The 23,637-nt window shown below is 39.8% G+C and overlaps 1 protein-coding gene across 1 annotated transcript in view; it reads right to left on the bottom strand.

Moving 5' to 3' along the window:
- Positions 1-23,637, bottom strand: part of SORCS3 (sortilin related VPS10 domain containing receptor 3) — a 616,732-nt gene that overhangs the window by 50,648 nt on the left and 542,447 nt on the right. Inside the window, exons 15-16 of the mRNA XM_003825558.7 lie at positions 9,109-9,226; positions 7,975-8,108 (exon numbers count right to left, since the gene is read on the bottom strand). Of these exons, the coding sequence (XP_003825606.2) occupies positions 7,975-8,108; positions 9,109-9,226 (252 nt within the window). The remainder of the gene's footprint in view (positions 1-7,974; positions 8,109-9,108; positions 9,227-23,637) is intronic.

The raw sequence follows: 23,637 nt of genomic DNA, 5'->3' as shown, positions 1-23,637 counted from the left end.
ACCGCACCACTGCACTCCAGCCTGGGCAACAAGAGCGAAACTCCGACTCAAAAGAAAAAAAAATTATCCCATTGCATTACATGATTGCATTACATCTATCTCTGCAGGAAGACTGTGGGCCCATAACTGATGCTACAATGTGGACTGCAGAGAGTAGCCCCAAGTGCCCAATAGATTCCTGTGGAGTTAATGTGACATGAATCATGGATTTCTACATAGAAAGGTGGAACTTGAGATCAGTCTTATATTGGCATGTTTAAATGAAGCTGGAAAGAAGGAAGGAGAAACAGACACTTCTGCCAAGTAAATGTTTTGGTCAAGGCTTCTGATTAACTACTGGAGATCTCAGTCTGACAGTTCGTATGGACTCAGTGTTGTGCCAGCTTGTAGTAACCCATGAGAGCTCACAGTTAACATCTCAGAAATTTTGCAAGCTAATTAATGGTTGTTAAAGCCACTATTAAAAATGAAACTGTATGAAATTTCAATTACATAAATTATATTACAAAGATAATACTTAAAGCATACATTCTTGATTGCTATATTTTATTATTATATATAATATATATTATATAAAAATATTCTATCATTCTATTGTCCATGCTATTGAGGTGCTTTACATCCACGTATCTGTATGGCGGGAATATTATATAATGTTGTGGTACTAGCTATCTCTCTCCAGTTCTGCGTTCACTCATGTCAGGTTGGTAGTTTGAAATCTGCCATGATGGGAATATGTATGATGATCAGCAGATACCATTAATCAGGGAGTATTAATTTGTTAGTTCCCAGAGAGCCAGCAGTTAAATATTTACAAGTACACCACTGGATCTCTTATTTCTCTTTTTTTTTTTTTCCTCTCTGAGACAGAGTCTCACTCTGTCACCCAGGCTGGAGTGCAGTGACGCGATCTCAGCTCACTGAAACCTCCGCCTCCCAGGTTCAAGTGATTCTCCTGCCTCAGCCTCCAGAGTAGCTGGGATTACAGGCACCCACCACTATGCCCGGTTAATTTTTGTATTTTTAGTAGAGACGGGGTTTTGCCGTTTGGCCAGGCTGGTCTCAAACTCCTGACCTCAAGTGATCTGCCCACCTCAGCCTCCCAAAGTACTGGGATTATAGGCGTGAGCCCATGTTCCTGGCCTGAATTACTTATTTCTAAGCATTTTTTATCTGTGGAAATATTGGGCTGTGGTGTATCCTTACTACTTATCAAAAAATCTCCAGTTGTTTTCTTAGGTAAATCTATTGAATGTCCTACTAACCCTAGGGATTACTGGTAATCTATGAAGGAAGGGTGCTCTCTCTCAAGCAATTTTAAGAATGAAAGAAACATCTTAATGGTCTTTGCTAAATATAACCGTGTTTAGCAGTTCTGTTCAGCTCTGCTACCTGTCAGCAATGCAGTAATTTTAAAAGGTGCACCAGGCATGTTGCTTTGCCCCAAAGAGTAAAAGAATTTCATTAATATTTAACAACACTAGTGGAAACTGGCTGCCTCCAAGCTGTGGACTTCTTCATTAATTTCTCCTAAATGTATATTAAAATATCTCATACAGCCCAACCTCCTTCCCAGCTCCGAAGTCTGCATGATTTAGAAAAACAAGCAGCTCCAGCTGTTTCTCCAGCTTCCTGGGGAAAGGCGTTTTTCTGTTGAATTGTGAGGTTTGGACAGAATGCACCAGAAAGTTTGATTTGCCTCGGGGAAGTCTACTGCTGCAGATTCTGCAAACACACACACATTTTCCTTCAAGAAATAAGTCACCTCTATGTCTTTCTCAACTATAACAGCTTTAGAAGTTCTAAAACTTTTTCATTTCCGGGAACCTGTATGTCTTCCAAATCCCATCCAGGGAAAAGGCTTAGATTCTAAAGGAGGGATAGCCACCAGGACAGTTTAGAAATAATGATAATAATAATAATAATAATAATAATAATAATAATAATAATAAACCTCTGCATGCCAAAATAGGAAGGGATACTTTTATTCTTGGATCCAGTCTCCTAAGTTGGTAGACTGGAAAAGAAAAGCAAAAAGAGGAGAAATGACTTTGCCAAAGATTGTACACAGCTGACAATGGCAGAGGTGATAATGGAGACTCCTGATCCCTGTTCAGCATGAGTCCAATCCCATAGGGCACCCACTGGCTCATTAAGGAGGGCCCTAGTCCCCAGGAATGACATTCTGAGACTCTTGGAGCTAACCAAGAAGTCATGGTCTCTTCCAGACAAGCTGCAGGGGCTCTCAGACCACTCATAGCCATATCACAGCCTCCCTGATTCCCATTTCTCCATCCTCCCATCTGCCAGTTGAGATTCCAGTACTAGTGATCTACAGGCACCCTGTTCCACTTCAGCAGGCAGGATAGCATGGTAGGTTTGGGATTAGGCAGATAGAGGTTCTTGGTAGGCATGGAGTGAGCACTCAACAAACACAAGCAGGCCCAACAGCAACAAAAACAATGGATTAATCATTAACATCATCATTTAGCTAAGACATAAGCCCAAATACAGTCTCAAAGAAAAATTACAATTATATCCCAACTATTTCAGAAAATGCTTGGAAAATCCAACAATCATTCCTCAAATATTTCTCCTAATCTAATGTTTTCTTTAGGTTTATATTTTCTTAGTCTGTTATTTATTTCTTTGAAGTACTGCCTATTTTCCTTTTCTTCCTCAGCAGGAAGTCTACATAGTCCCACCACTACCTCCTGCAGGAAGCCTTCCATGATTACTTCAGTTCACAGTGATCTTTTTGCTCTCTTTGTTTTGTGTATCTATAGCACATACAGTCAGAACCAGTGCTGTTCAATAGAACTTTCTATGATAAGAGAAATATTTTATATTAAGCTAATATGGTAGCCCCTAACTAGTGCAATGAAGGAATAACATTTTTTATTTCATTTTAACTCAAATAACCACATGTGACTATGATAGCTTTGGACCATAAAATTCAGCATTTGATTATACTCATTATTTTCTGCTATGCCTTCTTTTAGTGCAATAACTCTTTTGTATATTTTATAAATTTTGTATATTTTGTAAATAACAATGTTGTTTATTGTCTTGTTTATCCTCTGACTTGTCCACTGCGGAAACACATCCTTGCTTGTGCTCCATAGGCAGAGTACTCAAGCTTACTCTGGGGAACCACTAGATTAATGTACTTCGGATACATCTGAATGTATGTGCTGTGACACCCCCAAATCTCCTCCCCTGTCTTCTACATCACCACTCAATAAACTTGCTTTGTGGATGTAGTGCCATATGGGACATGGAGGTAGCCAGTAATACATACTAAGACTCAGGACTCTGAAGTCAGAATAATATTATCCTGAGTGAATTACTTAACATCTCTGTGTTCCATTCCTTTATCTGTAAAATGTCTGTAATAGCAGACTCTCCTTCTGGGAGTCCATTGAGAAGATTAAGATAATTCATCTCACAGATGTGGTAAAACATCTGCTTACATAGTAGGGGCTCAGTAAAGTTTTTGTCGAGTGAGAAGTTAGATGAATGAGTGAAAGAAAAGAACTCCTGGGCATAATAATCTCTGGTTCAACCTGGTTTCTCACTGAACAAGTGAATTCAGGTCTCCTGGAGGGCTACTCCCTCTCAAGAGCCCTCGTGTGACTTTAGAGGAGCCCCCTCTTGCACCTTTTCTGACTGCCTGCTGGTCTCTAACAACCTTTACTCTCAATAAGGATTTGTTCCTGGTCCTTCTCCAGCGCCATGATGGAGGTTGCTGCAAAGTGGCTCTCTAGGGTTCGCTTGAGGCTGGTGGATTTATGAGGCTCTTATGTTGAAACATCACTCTTTATGCAGAATTCATACTTATTACTGATACTCGCTCTGGAGAAAGTTGTGGAAGTGAATGTTTTGCTACAAATAAATGTTCTGAGATTCTAGAAAACCTCCTCTTTTCTTGCAGAAGAGGGACAGAGGTAGAAAATATCTGCCCTCTGTGAATCCAGGTTGCATTCCTCAATTCTCCCACCAAAGTGAAGACATTTAATTCATCCTTCCCAGCCTTTACTCTTCCCTCCCAAACTGATTGAACTAGGTGATACCCTCTCTCTGCTGTCTCTGAGGCTTGAACTTTTCCTAGATCAATCAAATGAACCTGCCCTGATTTGGCCTAGGGAAACATCTAAATGGACTGTGCATGATAATCACTGGTACTAACTGCACTGGGTATTTCAGATGCCTTAGCTAATAATACTTCCTGCTAGAGAGGACCATTGAGAAGGGGACAAGGCTATATGCCGTATGCTGATTTCTAGCATTAGCATTAAAGACCAGCAAACAGACAAACTGTATTTGTTGGAAAAACTGTATCTTTTAACAAATCACTATGCTTATTGAAGTTAACTTAAAAACAAGAAGACAATTTCAAATATTCAGTCTCATTGTCCCCCAAAAAATCACTGTAAATAATTCAGAAATTTCAGTAATCAAAAACAACTTCTCCCCTACTCAGTAGTAGTAAAAAAAAACTTTATAGGTCGTGTGAGTTTTTTTTTTGTTTGTGTTCTGAGATTATGACCACAAACTGAGCATCTGGCCTTGTCTACTTCTCTACTTTACTCAAGTGGTTCTCTATATTCTTTTTAATATGAGGTGTGATTGGCTATAAAAATGCAAACATACACCACATTATATATCCAAAAAAATTCTATAAAATATTTTTGGAGATCATACACCTATTATGATTCTAGTACCAATGGTCAAAACTACTTCATCGGAAATTGTTTTAGTGTTGAGGAAACATTCTACCTTATATTTCATCAACAGCAGTAAACCCAAGTCCTTTGGGGACGAGTTTTAATTTTAGAGTAAGTAAACTTGGAAACTTTATTTTTTTCTGAAGCAAAATGAATCTAAAATAATAAAGACTTGTTTGATTTCTTGAGAAATGGCAGGGTGTAGAGGAGAGAATGTGGAATTGAACTAAATCTGCACTTGAACCCCAGCTCATTCTCTCCCAGGGATGTAACCTTGATCAAGTAACCTATATCCAAGATGTTTCTTCTCATTAAAAGGCAATAATAAAGATCCTGACATTACAGCGTCTTGGATCCACATGGTACCTCTACCAGTGCAAGTATGAGAACCACAGAAGGCTGTGTAAAGGCTCCCCCTCACCTCTCCCACCGTGCTTTACTTATAGATGGATTCTGACAGCACTCCCTAAAGAAGGGTTCAGAAATACTTTGAGCAATGCCACCAGTACTGAAGTAAATGGATCAGACCCCAAGATCCTACTCTGAAAACAGTGCTTATTTGGATGTATAAGCTTTGGTTTACTTCCAAAAATACCATAGGGACCACTTAATCCTAGGGTGTAAGAATAACAACAGCAGCAACAGCAGCAGCAATAGCTAGCCTATGCTGTATTTCTATGTTATACATCAGTAGGATAAATGCCTTATCTATATTAATGATGTAGATTAATATATGAATTCATTTATTCTTCCTTAGGACCCAATGAGGTAGATGTCATGTATTTTTATTTTGCAGCTATAGAGATGAAGTCACAAAGATTAAGAAAACTTGCCAAGGTCAAAAACTGTGACTATCAGTGCTAGAATTTTTGCCCAGATCAGTAAATGTTAATGGAATTACTGATGAGAAAATATTTTACAGTTCTTATTTCTTCTCACTTGTGATGCTACCCAACAATGGGTGAGGGTCTATTATGGCACACAGAGACACAGGAGAATATGTATCGTGACAAATTCAAAGACAGGGTGCCTCAATGGAGTTAGTCTGCAGAAGGACACAAGGAAGCCTAAAATTAATATTCTGAATATTCCGGTTGACATCAATATGTCACAAGCCATAATTTTGAGTGGCCTACTGCACTCATTGCTGTGACTATTTTTGCTTAATTGTGATTAATAATTGAAAATATTTTTCACAATGTGAAAATATACTTTGTTGCCAAGGGCTCAAAATGGTCACAGAAAGGACTCTGCTAGTCAAACTTAAATTACATTTAGTATATCTCATTTTCATGAATTTCACTGAAGCCATGCTTTCCTAGGTATGAGTTTAAGGATAAAGAACAGGTGGAGAGCAGAGTCACTCCTCTGGCTTCCAGTTATATTCCTAGCAGAAAGTGGGAAACAAAGGATAGTTTCTAGTACAAATCAAGCTAAAAAACCAGCTGGATGAAATGAGGCTGGAAGAAGTGAGGCTGCCAGTCAGGGGCAGCTGCTCTGTGCCCACTTGGACTTACTTTGACTATTTGATGCCAGGGAAGCCCAAATGCAGCTCCATCATTGCCCTGCCCCTCCCAAGTTTAGAGGCCAATGCCCAAGCCCTTAGTTTTGTCTTTTAACAAAGACAAAGCTGAGATGGGCTACCAAAATAATCAAATTGAACTTTAGCTTTTTATTGTGATGCAGGGGAAGAATTCATCCAGCTGGGATCGGAGTGCTATGTACCCATTCCCAGAATTGGGGAGATTTTTGACCCTCCTAAAAGGAACAATGTTCAGAAACATGCTACAACTCTTTATTGAATGTTTACCGCGGGCCAGGCGCTGTGGATGCAGAAACAAAGAAAGTCTAAAACTCCTGCATTCCCAGCACTTACATTCTACTGGAGAGATAGGTGATAGTAGAACAATCAAAAACATGTTCATTTTGTACGGCAATTAATACTAAGGAGATAATAAAACAGGGATATACTAGACTGTGCCAGGGTACAGGTGAGATTAGGTGGTCTCAGAAGGCATTTCTAAGAAGCTGATATTTTTGCTGAGACATGAGTGACTCAAAGGTGCCGGCCATACTATGATTTGGAAGAAATTCTTGCATTTTCTGCTCCCTCTGCTAGGAATGAGCCAGGATTAATAAAGGTGCAGGAGGTGGTAATGCGGTTGCAATACAGTGAATGAGGTCAGAACAGTAAGGAATTTCTACATAAAGGTAATTGCAGGGCTAAATCACCTACAATGGAGGAAACTAAGGAAAGAAGATTAGATTTTAAGTGAGGGGGAAGATATTGGAGTATTCTAAGTGTAGTAGTGATAAGATACGGTTTGAGTTTTTAAAATACCATCTCGGTTGCTGTGAGGAGAATGAATTTTAAGTGACAAGGGTGGACGTGGAGAGAGTTCGATTCCTGGAGTGATACAGACAGCTGAGAGATGGAAAGAAGTGATTTGACTTAGAATGTGTTTTGAGGGTAGAAACTGCAAGGACTTGCAGATGGCCTGGATCTGACAGTGAAAGAAAAGGAGAAACCAAACCCTTCTGGCAACTGAGTGGATAGCTGTGTGTTTTATTGAAATTAGAAAAACTGGGCAAGGACTCCTTCCAATGAAGGGGATTCAAGAAAAGCTTTGCTTTGGCTGCCTTAAGTTTGATATCCCTGACAGTGAATCAAGAGGAGATGAATGCTGAGTAGATAGCCAGACACATATGTGTCCAACCAAGAGAAGGGGGAGGCCAGGGCTAGAGGTAAATATTCGGAAATTTGGGAGTAATTGTCTATAGGTGACATTTGAATTTCATTAAGTGAGATTTAAGGTTGTTCTCCATTGCTATTATTAGGGGGAGAAAAAGGAAATAAGAGAGAGGTCACGTGGAAGAGCACAGTGAGAGTGCATGTGGCTGGAGGCAACAGCAAGGCAGTAGCTCCCTAACCTCTGTCAATACCCAGCACAACTTCTCCAGTAGTTTCCAATACAGCTGCTCAGTGTAGATGAGAAGAAGCCCCCTGAGAGATGCTGCTCTGATAGAGCAGTGACTCTCTCTGTGAAAATGCCTCAGCCTGTCCTCCTTCCAGGAATGCAGACTTCCCATCTGGCCCAGTAACTGGGATGGTTGGGCCCACAGGCCAGCAGATACACCTCCTATCTCTGGGTCATGCTTCCTCTCCTAACTTCATCTTCACCCCACCCCACCCCACAGACAGGTGAAGACCTGGTTGGAATTGGTAATGAAATGCCAAACAACTCACCACTCGAAGTCCCAATTGGCACAGACACAGGGTTCTGAGACCACTGATCCTGAGTGGTCTCGGCCCAGGGCACACTGAGCTCCTGGCTTACGTTTCTTGAATATTTTCCTTTCTCCCATGACACAAGGCTCTCCCTTAGAGAGAAATTCCATAGTGTGAGAGACAGAAAAACAAAAAGGTGGTGAAATAAACCAGTTGTCAACAAGAAGCATTAGCCTGTTCATTCTCATTTAGGTACTTTATGTAGCAGTCTCATTCTCAGTAATGATCCAGGAGTTTCAAGAATAAAAGTGCTAATCTTTTACTCACATAAAAGGAACATTATGGAAGGTGGGCCCACTTCTACCCTCCACCCACCCAAGCCAGTGATGTCTACATCATCCCGTTTCTGCTCCACCTCCATAGAGAATGTAAGGACTCCAGGCATCTTTGCAGACCACCAGGTACATTTGCCCAAATGGCTTCAGTAGCAATTCTAGTGGAAAGGAGCCCATTTCTGGCACATTTTTCACATTGTCTTCAGAGGGAAATTGAAGTTGACCCAAAATGTTCCTTCTCTATGATAAACGACCATGCCCAAATCTTAATTCCCAGTCAAGAACAAAGAAAGGAGGAGTTGATACAAATTACAAGGACCCAGTGGTTCTGGAGCAGAAGTCTGCCTATTTCTCACAGCAGTAAATATCTACCATTGCTAGACCTACCCACCCTGACACCTTTTCTCAGTGGACCTGTTCCCAGTGCTCTGGGTCCCTTATTTCAGGCTAGTCTGAGAAATGCTCTCGCCCTCCACATTGGCAGATAAAATGAGCAACTCTTGGAGGCCTTCTAGCTGTAAAAAGCTCATCTCTCCATGGATAGAGCTAAAATCCCAGGTTATCATCAACACCTTTCCCCCAGGCAGCTCAGTGACCTCAATTAGTAGATAGGATCCCAGGGTACGAGATAGTCCTAAATATCATCTGGCCCTACTGGACCTGAGTGTGTTTCACCCTTTTCTCCAAATCCACACCCACATCCTCAGATGACCCACTACCTTCCTCCCCTAAATAGGAAGGCTCAGATAAGACCCAATCGGGCTTGCACTAGCTCCTCCTCCTCAAAGCCAGCACTCCAACTCCCTGGGGTGTGTACCTGATTGAGCAGGTGCCAGGTCTGATAGTCCTCCTTGGTGCAATGCCGGCTGAAGATAGATTTGTAGTCCACTTTCACCAATTGCCATTCGGAGCGGAGGCTGAAGTGGCCAAAAACTCTAAGTGTTTAGGGGAGGAGTGGGAGACACAAGGGGAGAAAGTTCCATAGTCAGTCACTAATGCACAGAAACTGGGAAGGAGATAGAGATTCACTGCAGCCTGGACTTTAGTTATTCTTCCAAAGTGAGTTCCTTGAGGGCCACTAAGGAGAAAGCCCACTATCCATACAATTCAATCAACTGGCATGTCATTCACAGTGGGTTTTAAATCAACCATTTTTTAAATTGCAAAAGTAATATATGCCTATTACAGGAAGCATTTAAAATACAGAAAGCCCAGTAAAGAAAAAAAATTGGGACCGGTAGTCCCAAACTCAACACCCATATAAAACCCCTGTTCAGATTTAGATACACAGCCTTCCCATTTCTCCTTAATGCAAGCACTGGCATTTTGCCTACCCATGTCCACGGACAGGGACTCAGTTTCCTCATCTGTAAAGTGGATTGTAAGTATATGTGTTGGGGTAGAAGGAATGAATTTGCTAATTTAAAGTACAACTTTGCCAACTGCAAAGTCCTAGTTGAATTTAAGTGTGTTAGTTGAAATTCCATTGTTTAATGCACGTGAATACCTACCCTCCCTTCTCCTTCCTTAAAAAGAAAAAAGAATCACAGCAGACTCATAAAAGGAACTCATATTTATGTATAGTAAAGAAGCACACCATCTGTGACTTAGATAATCAATACTGACCTTTTCAAAGCCCAGCAGTTGATTGCCCTATAAATATGAATGATCAATTGTTTCTAGAAAAATGGAAAAAAAAAAAAAAGACTGATCATCCATACTCTACTCGGGTGGCGTGTCTTGCAATTACAATGCAAGACATCTATCATAGTGATGTAAAGGGGAGACCGATCATGCTGTGAACTTAAAACAACTGAAGTCTTTCAAGGAATTGGATGGCTTCCATTTCAGCAAGACTTAATCACACTACCAGCCCTGGATTCTCCTCTGCCCAAGTTCAGATACTGTTATGGTGACACCTACAAGATTAACTCTCTTCCTGGGTCATTTTCTTATGCTCTCTAAAAGATGAGGATGCTTATGGGAAAGGTAGAGACTGACAAAACTTGTGAAATGAGGAAGAATATAGAGTTGCTTTTGTAGATCATCCAATTTACAATACATCTCAGGATCAATTTTGAATGTGCTTCAGATAAAAGTTAAATAAAACCTTTTAGAGGCTTATCTAAAAGAAAATTAAGCAGACTTTGAAAGAGAGACAGGATCTCTCCTTTAGTAAAACTACATGGGTTTTGTGTGGATCTAAGCTCAGCATGGGGTAGGAGAAACTCTGAGCCTAGAATACCCAACATATGCAGCTGACACTGTGGAGCAAAGCAAACCTAACTCCCTCTCCCTGGGTTCTCTCTGTTCTCTTGTAGTCTTGCTAAATCCAGTGGTTTCCAAATCCAATTCATCGATGCCAGGTCATCCACTAAGGTATTTCCATTTCTTAGCTCTAAATTCATTTTACATAGCGGTCAGTCCATTTTAAATCTTTAACAAAACAGCTCTCTCTTATCAAACATTTTTGCTTGTTTGAAGAGACGACAGATAAACTGATAAGCCTCATCAAGGGAAAACGAAACAAACAAACAAAAACAGTGGGAGGAGACCTTGACGGATATCTTTTTTTTCTCTATCCAGCCTTCAAATCTCTCGCATTCAGATACCACTTCCAGCAGTAAGTCTTCCCTGATTGGAAGACTTACTAGTGCAGGATGTTAATGATGCTAAACCATATATTTCTGTTGACTCCACATAGTTCAAATTTACTTCCTGGATCACAAAAAACGTCATGTCAGATTAATCACATTCCTTTCTATTAAAAGGTTACTAGGCAGACAGAAGAGGAAAATGTGAAGCACATGATTTACCTGGATACCAGCATGGCATTTGAACAGGGTCTGTCATAGGAATCTTGACAAAAAGATTGAGAAAATATGAGCCAGGTGCTTGGTAAAATTATGTGGCTGAACAGTACCTAATGAAGACATTAAAATCAACCAAGAGGGAGGTGTGAGTAGTCCGCTGCAAGGTTCTGTTGTCTGCTCTTTCTTGTTCATCATTTTTATTAACGACTTGAAGATGTGAAAATAATGGTCATCATTGGAAATTGAATTTTTTGATGACATAAAGCTGGAGGAAGCCCTCAATATGCTCGATGGCAGAAGCAAGACTCAATAAGGTCGTGACAGACTAAAGAGATAGGCTTAATTTAATAAGGTGTGATGTAACCTAGAGAAATGTTAGCTAGATCCTCTCCATGGTAATTACATAAGTACCAGATAAAAGAAATGGGGCTTGGTACTTTTCAGGTTTAATAGTAATAATAATAGCAGCTTAAGAGTTTCCACACACAATGTGAACACTTCAGGGAGACATAAAATATTTAACGTGATCTTGAAATGCATTAACAGAATTATATGTATTGTCTAGAACCAAAGAGGCAATAACCTGTTTTTTCCTACATTAACCAGATCACCAGGAAAATTGTGGTTGCTTTTGACTGTTACCATTCAAGAAGGATATAGACTGAGTGTTTGAATCTACAGCACATGTTTGGGCTTTGGTAGTGGTGGTGAAGTATGAATCTGCTTAAATTTTAAACAAACAAAAAAGTGCTTAATGGCACATACGTACTCATCTATAAATAAGAATCACATATATTTTATCAGATTATTCAAAGGGGTTCATAGTTCCTAAAGTTTAAGGACCACTGAAGAAGAGAGTGACTAAGACGGTACACTGCATTGAATGGTAACCTGCAATAAGATATGACCACTTCCTATTCCCTGGAACTATGAATGTGACCTTATGCGGGAAAAGTATCTTTGCACTTATAAATCAAGGGTCTTGAGTTGAGATCATCTTGGATTATCAGGGTGGGCTCTAAATCCAATGACAAGTATCATTATAAAAGACACAAAGATGAGTAGCATGCAGTGAGGAGAAGGCCATGTGAAGACAGAAGCCAAAATTGGAGTTATGCAGCCCAAGCCAAAGAACACCTGGAACTTCAGGAAGATGGAAGAAGCAAAGAATGAATTCTCCCCTAGAGCCCCAGGGGAGTAGAGGCCTGCTGACCTTTTGATTGTGGACTCTAAACTCCAGAACTACAAGAGAATAAATGTCTGTTCTTTTAAGCCACTAAATTTGTTACAACAGCCACAGGAAACTAATACAGGTGGCAATATGATCCAAGACCACTTTCATCTACCCAAACTGCAGTGTAAGAACTCAGGCTAGTTAACCTGGACATGACTTAGGAAAGTGCAGTGAGGGAAGAGCAGCAGGTTGATATTCTAGGGAGCTCTCTTCCATGAAAAAATAAAAGTGTGGAAGTTTATAAAATGTGAGAGAACTTTCTTTCCTGTTTTTTTTGAAACGGAGTTTCACTCTTGTTGCCCATGCTGGAGTGCAATGGTGCAATCTTGGCTCACTGTAACCTCCACCTCCCTGGTCCAAGCAATTCTCCTGCCTCAGCCTCCCCAGTAGCTGGGATTACAGGCATGCACCACCACACCCAGCTAATTTTGTACTTTTTTAGTAGAGACAGTGTTTCTCCATGTTGGTCAGGCTAGTCTCGAACTCCTGACCTCAGGTGATCTGCCTGCCTCAGCCTCCCAAAGTGCTGGGATTACAGGCGTGAGCGACCACACCTGGCCTGTGAGGGAACTTTCTAACAGACAAAGATTCTAACAACAGGAACAAGAGATGCTCAAAAGTTAGTAAGCATAGAAATTCAAGCTCAGGCTTGATCTATGGAGCAGCATGCAAGCATCATCCATGTGTCCAACCTAACTGACTTCGAGCCTCAAAGAATGTCCATGTTGTTGGTCTTTCCAACTCTTTGAGATATCCATTACTGATCTCACAGTGCTCATTTCAGGACAGAACACAAGAATAGGTGCTCAGTCAGGACTTACAGACTTGTTCAGATTGTTCTGTTTTGCAATCCTCACAGGTACATTCCTTTCATGTACATTTCTTTGGCTTCTTTCCCAGATTTTCTTATATTGTGTTTCCAAGGTCTTTCCCCATACTGTAAACTGATACACTAATATGTTCACTCAGGAGTGTGCTAGTTTCCTCTCCCGGGAGGTCACTTTTGTGTATCAGATGCAAAATTTTAATCACTTAAACACTGGTAGGATTATGAGCTTTGCTCATTTTCTCAATGGGCCCCAAATAAGATCGGTGGGGTAAAATCCCCTAGCAACTTTCAGACGTTAATGTATTCCACATCGATCCACCCATTGTCAGCTTAGGGAAGAGCAAAGTTCACTGTGGTCCCTTTCCTATGGGGCATACATGACTCAGACACATGGTCTCTTTTGTATAGACTCAGCTTCCCTAATTCTGTTCAATATCACATTAATTCATTGCTCTTCTGATTAAAGCTTATGGAAGCTGAAGAAATGACAGAAACATAGCAAAATAAGCAGGGGATGAAATTAAGAACTAATTCAAATTCAAATATTTTTCTTCTCTTTTCATGAATACCCAAGGAGCAGATGTTAAAATTTACAAGATCTGTGGAAGTAAGACACCAACAGAGAAATTGAAGTGGGCATCATCATAAACCATGTCCATCACTTTGGAGTGATAAACACTGAGAAGGTCCTCTTGATCCTGAATTAGGAAAAGAGAAAGCCCAGACCGCTTCTAATTGATAATAATAATTTTGAAAATAATCAAGTTCCAGTAAAAGTTTCTCATCTGCCAGAAATACTCCTCTTAACTTAAGGAGAGCCTGTTACCAGCAAAATAGGTACAGCACACTTCTCATATGTGTAGTACTTTTACAGGGGGAACAAGTGGTTCATGTATCAATAGAATATTAAAGCCCAAGAGAGAGCTAGGATGGAAGAACCAAAGGCATGGAGCATCTTTAAAAGGATACTATAATTCTCAAATCAGGCAATACTTATTTCAAAAAGTCCTCTGTGATTCCTCTGGCAACACTAAGCTCTTTCTTCAGAAGCTCAAATGGTCCTGTTATCTCTAGACCAGAGGTTCTCCAATGTCTACATCAGAATCACCTACAGGGTTGTTAAACATAGAATGTCTCACTACCAGAGTTTCTTATTAGTACATTTGAGGTACCTAAGTATTTGAATTTCTTATAAGTTCCAGGCGATACTGATGTTGCTGGCCCCAGGACCGTATTTTGAGAACAACTTACCCAGACCATCAATCTAGAATTTCAGAAATTTCCCGTATCTTTGGTGAAATTTTTGTCAACTAATTAAAAAGCTTCTTAAGCCTGGGGATACTTTTAGTACTTCTCTGTATCCTGCGGAACCTATCAACAGTAGTTGCTTGAAAAAGAATGGCTAATTGATCATTGAATGCCAACAGGAAAAAAACAAGGCAATTCTAGAGCGTGAAATTTTATTCTCAGGTCTTTGGCAAAGAGAAACGAATTCTTAGTATGGCCAAACTCACTGTTATTAAATCCCACTTCCTTGCAATTACCAAGATAAACTATTTTGACAGCCTTTTTCAGAAACCCATTGCTAGCCCCCTTTTGAACTCAAAGCATATTTTCACCAACATAATCAAACCCCCATCATGTGAGATAATGTGGGTGAAAATTTTGAAAATCACAATAGACAACAAATGTTTATTACCATCATCATCATTTTTACTGTTGGAATCCTCATAGACTCACCCAAGGACTTTCTCATCAAGGACTTTCAATAGGCTTGGCTCAAAATCCTTTTATCAAGGTACGTAATAACTTCATATGCTGGGACTTTCTTTTTTTATTTGATATCTTCCTAGTGAGCCTTGGAGAAAGTGAACACCTCATATATAAATATAGATGACCACCTGGAAACAGGTAGCCTACCCTTTGGTTTCCTGAGGAAGTTGCTCCCAACCACAGGAACAAAATAAATGAATTCTCTATGCTATTTCTCATTATATAGATTTTCAGGAAAAAAATCAATTAAAATTTATAACTCCCATTTTTCTCTTTCCTTTTACCTTGCCACTTGGATTTTTCATGAGAGTATTTGACAACCACTCAAGATTCACCTTCTTCTTGGACTCTACAAACTTAAGAGGCCATCTCTGTCTTTTTCTAAAACTCCTCTGATTCTAAATGCCTACACTGCTAACATGACTCTGGTTACAGGTGGTCTTCCTGTGCTCTTGAATTGTTGTTAACATATGGGTGGTCTGGGCATGGTCGCAAGAGTACTGGGCAGGGAAATAGAAGACTTGGCTTTTCCTAGACATGGTCTGCCATAAAATTAAGTAGGTGACCTTGAGCAAATCACTTCATCTCTCAAGGACTTATCTTTTTAATAAAAGATTGTTTGAAATCAGTGACACGTGTTCAAAGAATGAGTTGCAGAAATAGCCTACAGGGAATGTGGCCCTTTCGAGACCATTTCTAAGAGTTTATTTTCTTTCAATCCCCATGTCTACCTCAAAGTACACCTCAATGTCTATGTCAAAGCTATCCATCTCCTGGTAACCCTATACACAAAGGATTTATCTATTACAGTCATTCATCTTTGTCTGCACTGGTACTTCTTTCATATAACAGATGCTTAATAAATACTTCTGGGTTGATTAATGATAGAATTAATCTAACAAAATCATTCACTTCTTCCAAAATTGAGGTAATAGCTTCATCTGCCCTTATTTCTGGGTCAAAGAATGTGGCTGAGTTGTGTATCATTTGGAATATAGAAGGACAGAAACAATCTCAGGCAAGTAATTGCAGCAAATGCTCTGTCCCTTGTCACCCTGGACTGTGCTAGGATTTCCACAAACAAATATGATTTGCTGGGACCCTAAATAACCCACCTCCTTTAATCCACCATTCAGGCCTGAGTAAGCCTTTCAGGAAGGGGAGTAATTAATTTGAGGGAGGGAGGCGGTTCACAAAAATAAAAGACCTCATTAGAATTCTATACACAGAGAGGGTTAGCTACTCATTAATTAAATGATTTCAAAGGGGATCTCTGTATATAATTGCTATAATTTAGGTGGAAAGAATGCCACACTAAATGTAATTAGAGGACTAGGCTCTGTAAAGATGTTTTCCTCTTTATAGGAGAGCAGCCCTGGGTTACTTGACTCTCGCCTGCCTAGTCATTTGATTCTTTTGTAGCCTCCCAATTATGCCAACTTTTATGCACAGTTATGAAAGCTGAGAGAAGTTTCAAGAAGAGAATGGTTGACCACAATCCTTCAAGAAAGAATCAGAATTTGTTCCTAGGAAGCCACTAAAAAACATCAAAAAGGAAGAACAAACAGTGCTTTGGGAGTTATATTAGTGGACTTCACTGCAGGCTGACTATTGAGTGCATCTTTGATCAAACTCAACTAAGATAATATTGTTGAGTTTGATTTGCCATTTACTCACAACTGGGACGTCCTTCTTTTCTGTCCTCAGAGACTCCAGTGCCTGCAACTCGAGTTCTTCTAACCACCAACTGTCCCATTTCCATCTGCCGGAATAACATCTTCAGAAACAGAGCAGGGCGAAGCCGACTCTGCCAGCCCCTTCCTGAGTTTCTTCTTTCTGTTACTGCCTTGACTGGACTGTCAGTCTTCAGGCTAGAAGCCTCTGCATCAAGAGACGCAGGCTTCAACATGCTTTTCCTCTGCTTGGGATGGCTTATCCCACACCTTGTCTTGTCCAACTCCTACTCATTCTGTAAGCCTTAGGTCAAAATACAGGTAGTAGGTTTTGACTGGAGGATAAAAGGGGCAGGAGAAAAGCTTTTCAAATCTAAATATTTTCCAGAGACCATCCTTATTTCCTCTTTAAGAAACAAAATGATTCATAAAGAACTCACGGTTTTGTTTCCAAATGTATGAGGTTTCTTCCTTTTTCTTTTCAAAGGCATACAAATTTATTAATGTGAGTATGGGCATGGAAGTCATATAGAATATAAAAAACTCTGAAGTTTTTTATTCTTTGTTTTCATCACCATCATTTTATTTAAAATCTCTAATTTAATTGCAAATATTTAAAGAGAATGTGGTTTCAATGATAATCAGCTCTTTGAAAGTAGTCTAGACATTGTATTTGGCTCAGTGTATGGTCAATATGTTGAAATATATTAAATGTTTAGGAACAGGGCCGCACAGCAGGAGGTGAGTGGCTAGGGAGCGAGCATTACTGCCTGAACTCTGTCTCCTGTCAGGTCAGCTGTGGTATTGGATTCTCACAGGAGCGTGAACCCTACTATGAACTGCACATGCAAAGGATCTAGGTTGTGCATTCCTTATGAGAATCTAACTAATGCCTGATGATCTGAGGTGGAACAGTTTCTTCCCGAAATCAACACCCCCCACCTGCACTCTCACCCATGGAAAACTGTCTTCCACGAAACCAGTCCCTGGTTCCCAAAAGGTTGGGGACTGCTGCTTTAAATCAAGCTTTCTAATAATGTTATTCAATATTCAAAATCACACTGACCTTTGGACTACTTGGTCTATTGGTTTCTAAGTGAGGTTTATCAAAATGTTTTCCTACGATTGCAAACCTTTCATTTCTCCTTGCATGTTTTATAGTCTTTATATTATATAACCACAAAACTGTACAGGTTTTGAGATTATTCTATTTTCTTGGTAGGTTATTCCTTTTACTTGTAATTCAAATACTACCTTTCTATTATGTCCTCTCTGATCTTTCCTCCTTGCTTCTTTTCCTTCCTCAGAAGAAAATAAAATCACTCTCCTCTGAATTTCTGTAGCATTTTATCTGTATTTTGGGTATGACCCACAGCACTTCCAAAATGTATCAAAAATCATAGCATATGTACATAAGTGTCTTATTCTCTTTGCTAGATTTTAACTTCTTAGAACTTTGCAACTCACATAAGTTGTGCCTTATGCATCACAGGTGCTTGTCACATATTTATTGTCTGAGTGGCTGTAGAATAAAGTGCTTAAGCACAAAAGTGTTCATATTAGATGGCCCAGATGAGAGCCCCAATCCTGGAACTACAGAGGGTTCCTTACACACTTTAAACTTAGTTTCCTCATGTGCAAAATGAGGATAATAGCAGTATCTAACACGATTTTGAGTTGTATTTTATAGTGATTGCTATAAATTAACAACTTAATAATTTTAAACAATTATTAGTATGGTTATATATTATGATTATTTACTTTGTCTTTGCTGGATGTCTAAGAACTTTGTGGGCAGACAGTGTGCCTTATGCTTTTATATCCCCATGATCCATACCCATAAGACTTTGCAAACAGTAGATCAGCAGATCTCAGTCAAATAACAATAATAATTAATATTACTAGGCCAGGCACAGTGGCTCACGCCTGAAATCCCAGCACTTTGGGAGGCTGAGGTGGGCAGATCATGAGGTCAGGAGTTCAAGACTATCCTGACCAATATGGTGAAACCCCGTCCTGTCTCTACCAAAAATACAAAAATTAGCTTGGCGTGGTGGCACGCACCTGTAGTCCCAGCCACTCAGGAGGCTAAAGCAGGAGAACTGCTTAAACCCGGGAGGCAGAGGTTGCAGTGAGCTGAGATCTGCACTCCAGCCGACGTGACAGAGCGAGACTCCGTCTCAAAAATAATAATAACAATTAATATTACTAATATTAGTGAAAAATTATTGAACACTGAGGGTATGCTAACCACTATGCATGGATCATCTCATTTTATTCGTTATTCCCATTTAACAGATGAGGAAACTGAGGTTCAAAAAAGTTAAATAACTCATCTGACAAGGTTACACAGCAAGTAAATGATGAAGCCAGGGGTCAAACTCAGGCATTTGCATCAACCATTCTAAAACAATTCTCAGCAATGTGTGTTTTCAGCAAGGCTGTTACTCTTTTTTAAGTCCTTCATGACTCATTAGCAATCATTTAACTGCACAGTTTGGCACTGAGGTATGGGCAATGGGATGCTCTCACCTCCAGCTCCTAATAGCCTGTTTGCATAAAAGGCAGAAATGCCTTGAAATATATAAAACTGAAAGTACAGTTGGAGGAAAAAAGGAGAAATCTGCAGAGAAGAGGTTATCTAGAAAGTTCCAATTATGACCCTATTTGTCTCAAAGGCTAAAGCATCTACTGCATGAAGAATTATGTAGTTGACTCTGAGCTATGAGTCTATTGGCTTAGCCTCCAGTTGGGAATCCCTGAGGCATACAAAACAACAAACAGAATTATAAAGTTTCAGTGCTGGAGGGGTCTTTACGGATGAGCTTCTGACCAACCTTTTCACATGCTAGCTGGGGAAACTAAGGCCTGCTCAAGGACACAAAGATCTGGAACCCAAGTCTCTTGACAGCCAGCTCTTTCTTCCAAGCTGACTGCTCTTCATGGGAAACTTTCAGCTTGCAGAGTCATGGTGTGCCATATGTGACCGCAGCACCATGAAAACTTGAGGAATGCAGAGTAGAGAAGTGATTGACATCCAGGACTGCAGTTAACTAGGAAAGGCTTCAGCCAAGACTTACTTTCCAGATTTCACTGCCTTTTCTCCCAGGCTCCTGCGCCTAAAGGGTGCTCTGCATTTTCCAAACTCCAGCCTGCCATTCTGTAACTACAGATGTGCGCTACCAGTTTCTTCTAAGACAGAGGATCTTTGATGTGCTAAGACGTGGCATTCCCCTGCACAGCCTTTCCCCTCACTTTATTGGATCAAACGAATCATCAGAATGACAGGGACAAAGATGAAATGAGCCTACTCCTATCCAGAGACAGCTTAACTATGCTGCTCATTGAGCCACTTGTGTGGGTGAAAGTCAGAAATACTAGGGCGCTAGAGTCTAAAATGGGTTTCATGGGTAGCCAGCAAGCTGAGGGCAGGCAAAGACCCTCAATTTACAAATAAAGAACCCCTGCTAGAAGTGAGGGAAGAAGAGAAATTCTCACATTGGTCCAGGGGTTTCCCTACATTCATATGTAGATAAATGAACTGTAATCAACTGTTCTCCAGTGACCCACTCTGGCTACATACAACTTCTCCCTATTGACACACTGGATTTATTTCTCATTCCTCTAAGCAAATAGTTAAACGTGCTGTGGATTCCGGTGAGTCATACACCATCTCCTCTACCACCTCCATCCAGGACTCAGAATTAGCCATTGCTAGGTAACCACAAATCCCGACTCAATCCTTTCACCCAGCTTCAACTCCTTTTACTGGCTGGATGTCATTAACTTGAGAGCAAATTATTACAAACCTGGAAAACAGTTCTAAAATGCCTGCAGATTTATGATGAAGTCATTTCACAAAAGGTCACAGGCAACCCTGCTATAATTAAATCTTTCATTAATTTTTAAAATACACAATAACTTACAAATGCAGCATAAATTAACCAGATGACCTTGAAGAAATTAGAGAACTGTTTCAGCAGAAGCTACTATTTAGCAATTTCCTGAAATTTTATTTTACAAGTAGAATTTGTCTATTTCCCATTCTTACCTCTTATTGGGTTCTAGTAGTATGGTTATTTGAAATGATTTAGTATTAATTTCATCAGGGCATTGGTTAGCACTGGGAAGTGATGGTACACAGTTGAGGCTCTTTCTTCCTCCAGATCACAACCTCAAAGGGAGAGTAAGAGTGACCCACATCATCATCAGGATAAACTCAAATGCAGCCCCTCCCTTTCATTATCTGGGAGATGATTTTTTAAAATGTCATTTTAAATTTATCATTTTGATAAATGATTTCCCTTTTTCTCATTATAAAAATAATGCACTCTCATCATGAAAAATTTGAAAACTAAAAAAATCTGTAGATAAGAAAATAAAAGCCTCACTGGAGGTAATGCTTTTAATATTCTGTGATGTTCCTTTGATTCATTGGCATGTTATTCTTTCTCAGGCTAGGCAAAAAGCAAAAATCAAACTGAAGCCAGGGTTAGAATCTTTGGAAGTTAAGAGGTACCCTGAAGCCCTTAAGCCTTAGCACCATCTATCTCCCCCAGTTTTTTTTCTTTTTTTTTTACTCAGATACACACACCACCACCACCACCAGCAGCAGCAGCACCACCACCATTTAAAAAGCTCAGAATTGGATTATAGAACTGATTCCATGAATGTCAGAGCTGAAATAAACCTCATTCAAAATTGATCTTTCCTCTACTGAGGATGGAAGTGGTTTTTAAAATATAAACTTCTTAACAGTGACCCTATTTTGTCTATGCCCTAGCCCAGCTTCTAGAACTCTTAAAACAGTGCCTGCCTTGTAGTAAGCTATCGATACATATTGTTGAGTAAAGAAATAATAAATGTTCTTGTAATAGCAACACTTGATTCATGTGGACTCCCGAATCCTCTTTTAAATGTTCCTGTAAGAGTTCAGTTCTCTCTGAAAGGCCTGGCTCCCCATGCCTCCTTTTTCCTCTGCCTCCAAAAGCACTCCTCCTTTCCCTCCCTCCATGAAGGAAGCTGCTGAGGACAGATTTCAAATCAAAGCAGAAAGAGCATAGTTGTGGCAAGGCCAGACATCAGCAGACAACAGCTGTTGGTCTCCAGAAATTCAGGCCACATTCTTGGCTATTGGTGTGTGTCCATGCCACCTGATTGTTTTCCCATTAGGGTGTAGATGGGATTAGTGGTAAAGGAGGTCAGTGGCTACAGGGCGAATTGCACTGAGCGAAGGCCAGACATGAACTAGACCTTAATAGAAATAGGCAGGGGATCAACAGCAAGAATCCTGCAAGTGGAGACTGTTAGTTACACAATACAATGATTGGCAAGGTGGTGGAAAGCGGCAAAGATTAAAAGGCTTGAAAATAAATATGGGGGGAAGAGGTGGGTGGAAGGAAAACCGAGAAAGAGACTAAAAAGCATTGGAAGAGAAGAAGCAAAAGGAAGAAAGATGATTTCTAAAATGAATAAAAATAAATCATCCTAGTCCAAACAACTCTAATTCTTTTCTCAAAACTAACTAAATCCGTGTAATGGGCTTGAAAGTTTAAGGTCCCTAACTGTGGGTGAGAAAATGTGGTCTGTGAACCTGTAGAAGATGAGTCTGGAGTTGAGCAATGACAGAGACTCTAAGAGATGGAAACAAGGGAGAAGATGGATATTTGAGATGGGATTTAGACAGGAGGAAAGAGGGAATTTTTTTTTTTTTTTTTTTTTTTTTGAGATGGAGTCTCACTCTTGTTGCCCAGGCTGGAGTGCAGTGGCACGATCTCGGCTCACTGCAACTTCTGCCTCCTGGTTTCAAGCGATTCTCCCACCTCAGCCTCCCAAGTAGCTGAGATTACAAGTGCCCACCACTACGCCCAGCTAATTTTTGTATTTTTTAGTAGAGACGGGGTTTCACTATGTTGGTCAAGCTGGTCTCAAACTCCTGACCTCAGGTGATCTGCCCACCTCAGCCTCCCAAAGTGCTGGGATTACAGGCGTGAGCCACCACACCCGGTTAAGGTAGGGAAATTTAAAGAGCTATAAGAGAGGAAGGGAAAGAGGGACACTGTGTTTTCTTATGTCATTAAAATGTCATGACATTTCTCAGTTTCCTACTTTATGTCAATTCCTGAACCAAAAAATAAAAAGAATCAGAAAAAGTATAAAGTTCAGTACCTGCTCTTAGTTTGCCATCGAGTCCAATAGAATTACTTACTCACCATATATTTGCTGAGCATCACCTATGCACGAGGACAATTATGTTCAGTGCTATGGGAGATAATAAATAAGACACAGTTGCAAGCCTCCTCAATCTTACAGAACAAATAAAAAGCCCTGGCATTCTATCTGCAAAGATAATCCACATGTAAAACAATCAGAAAACAGTGCAAGAATTATTATTGCATTATTGTTGCATAATAAGAGTGCATTATTTGTGATAATGTCAATTCACCATGACCCACCAATTCCACTTCTGGCTTGCAACTCAGAGAACTTCTTCCATGTATGTACCTGGAGGCATACATAAAGATGTGGTAATACTGTTTGTAAGAGCACATAGCTAGAAATAACCTAAATTTCCATTGATAAGAAAATAGATAAATTGTGCATATTTATATCATGACAACATGCCATATAGCATGAAAAGTGCCTGGACCAGATGGATATGACCCCAGATAGATAATATTGAGAGAAAAAATCATGTAGAAGAATATTATTTTTATAAATTAGACATTTAGAAAACATATAAAGTGATACCACATATATTTCTATGAATACATAAGTGTCCACATATGTTCTAGAAGGGGTTGTGGAAGGAGTAAGGATAATAAGTCTGAGATGGAGAATAATGAAAATATCAACTCTATCTAGGATTTCCTGTATATTTTATTTAAAAATCTGAATCAAAGTGATAACAGATTAATATTTATTAATTTCAGGTGGTGGGTACACAAGCTTTGTAATATTATTCTTTGCATTATTCTGTATTTCTTAAATGTCAACAAAAACCTGTAAGACAATAATGTAGTTA

Source organism: Pan paniscus, chromosome 8, assembly GCF_029289425.2.
Source record: "Pan paniscus chromosome 8, NHGRI_mPanPan1-v2.0_pri, whole genome shotgun sequence".
In the NCBI taxonomy this organism is placed as follows: Eukaryota; Metazoa; Chordata; class Mammalia; order Primates; family Hominidae; genus Pan; species Pan paniscus.
The sequence above is the reverse complement of the archived record's forward strand: the minus strand, read 5'-3'. Positions and strand labels throughout refer to the sequence as shown.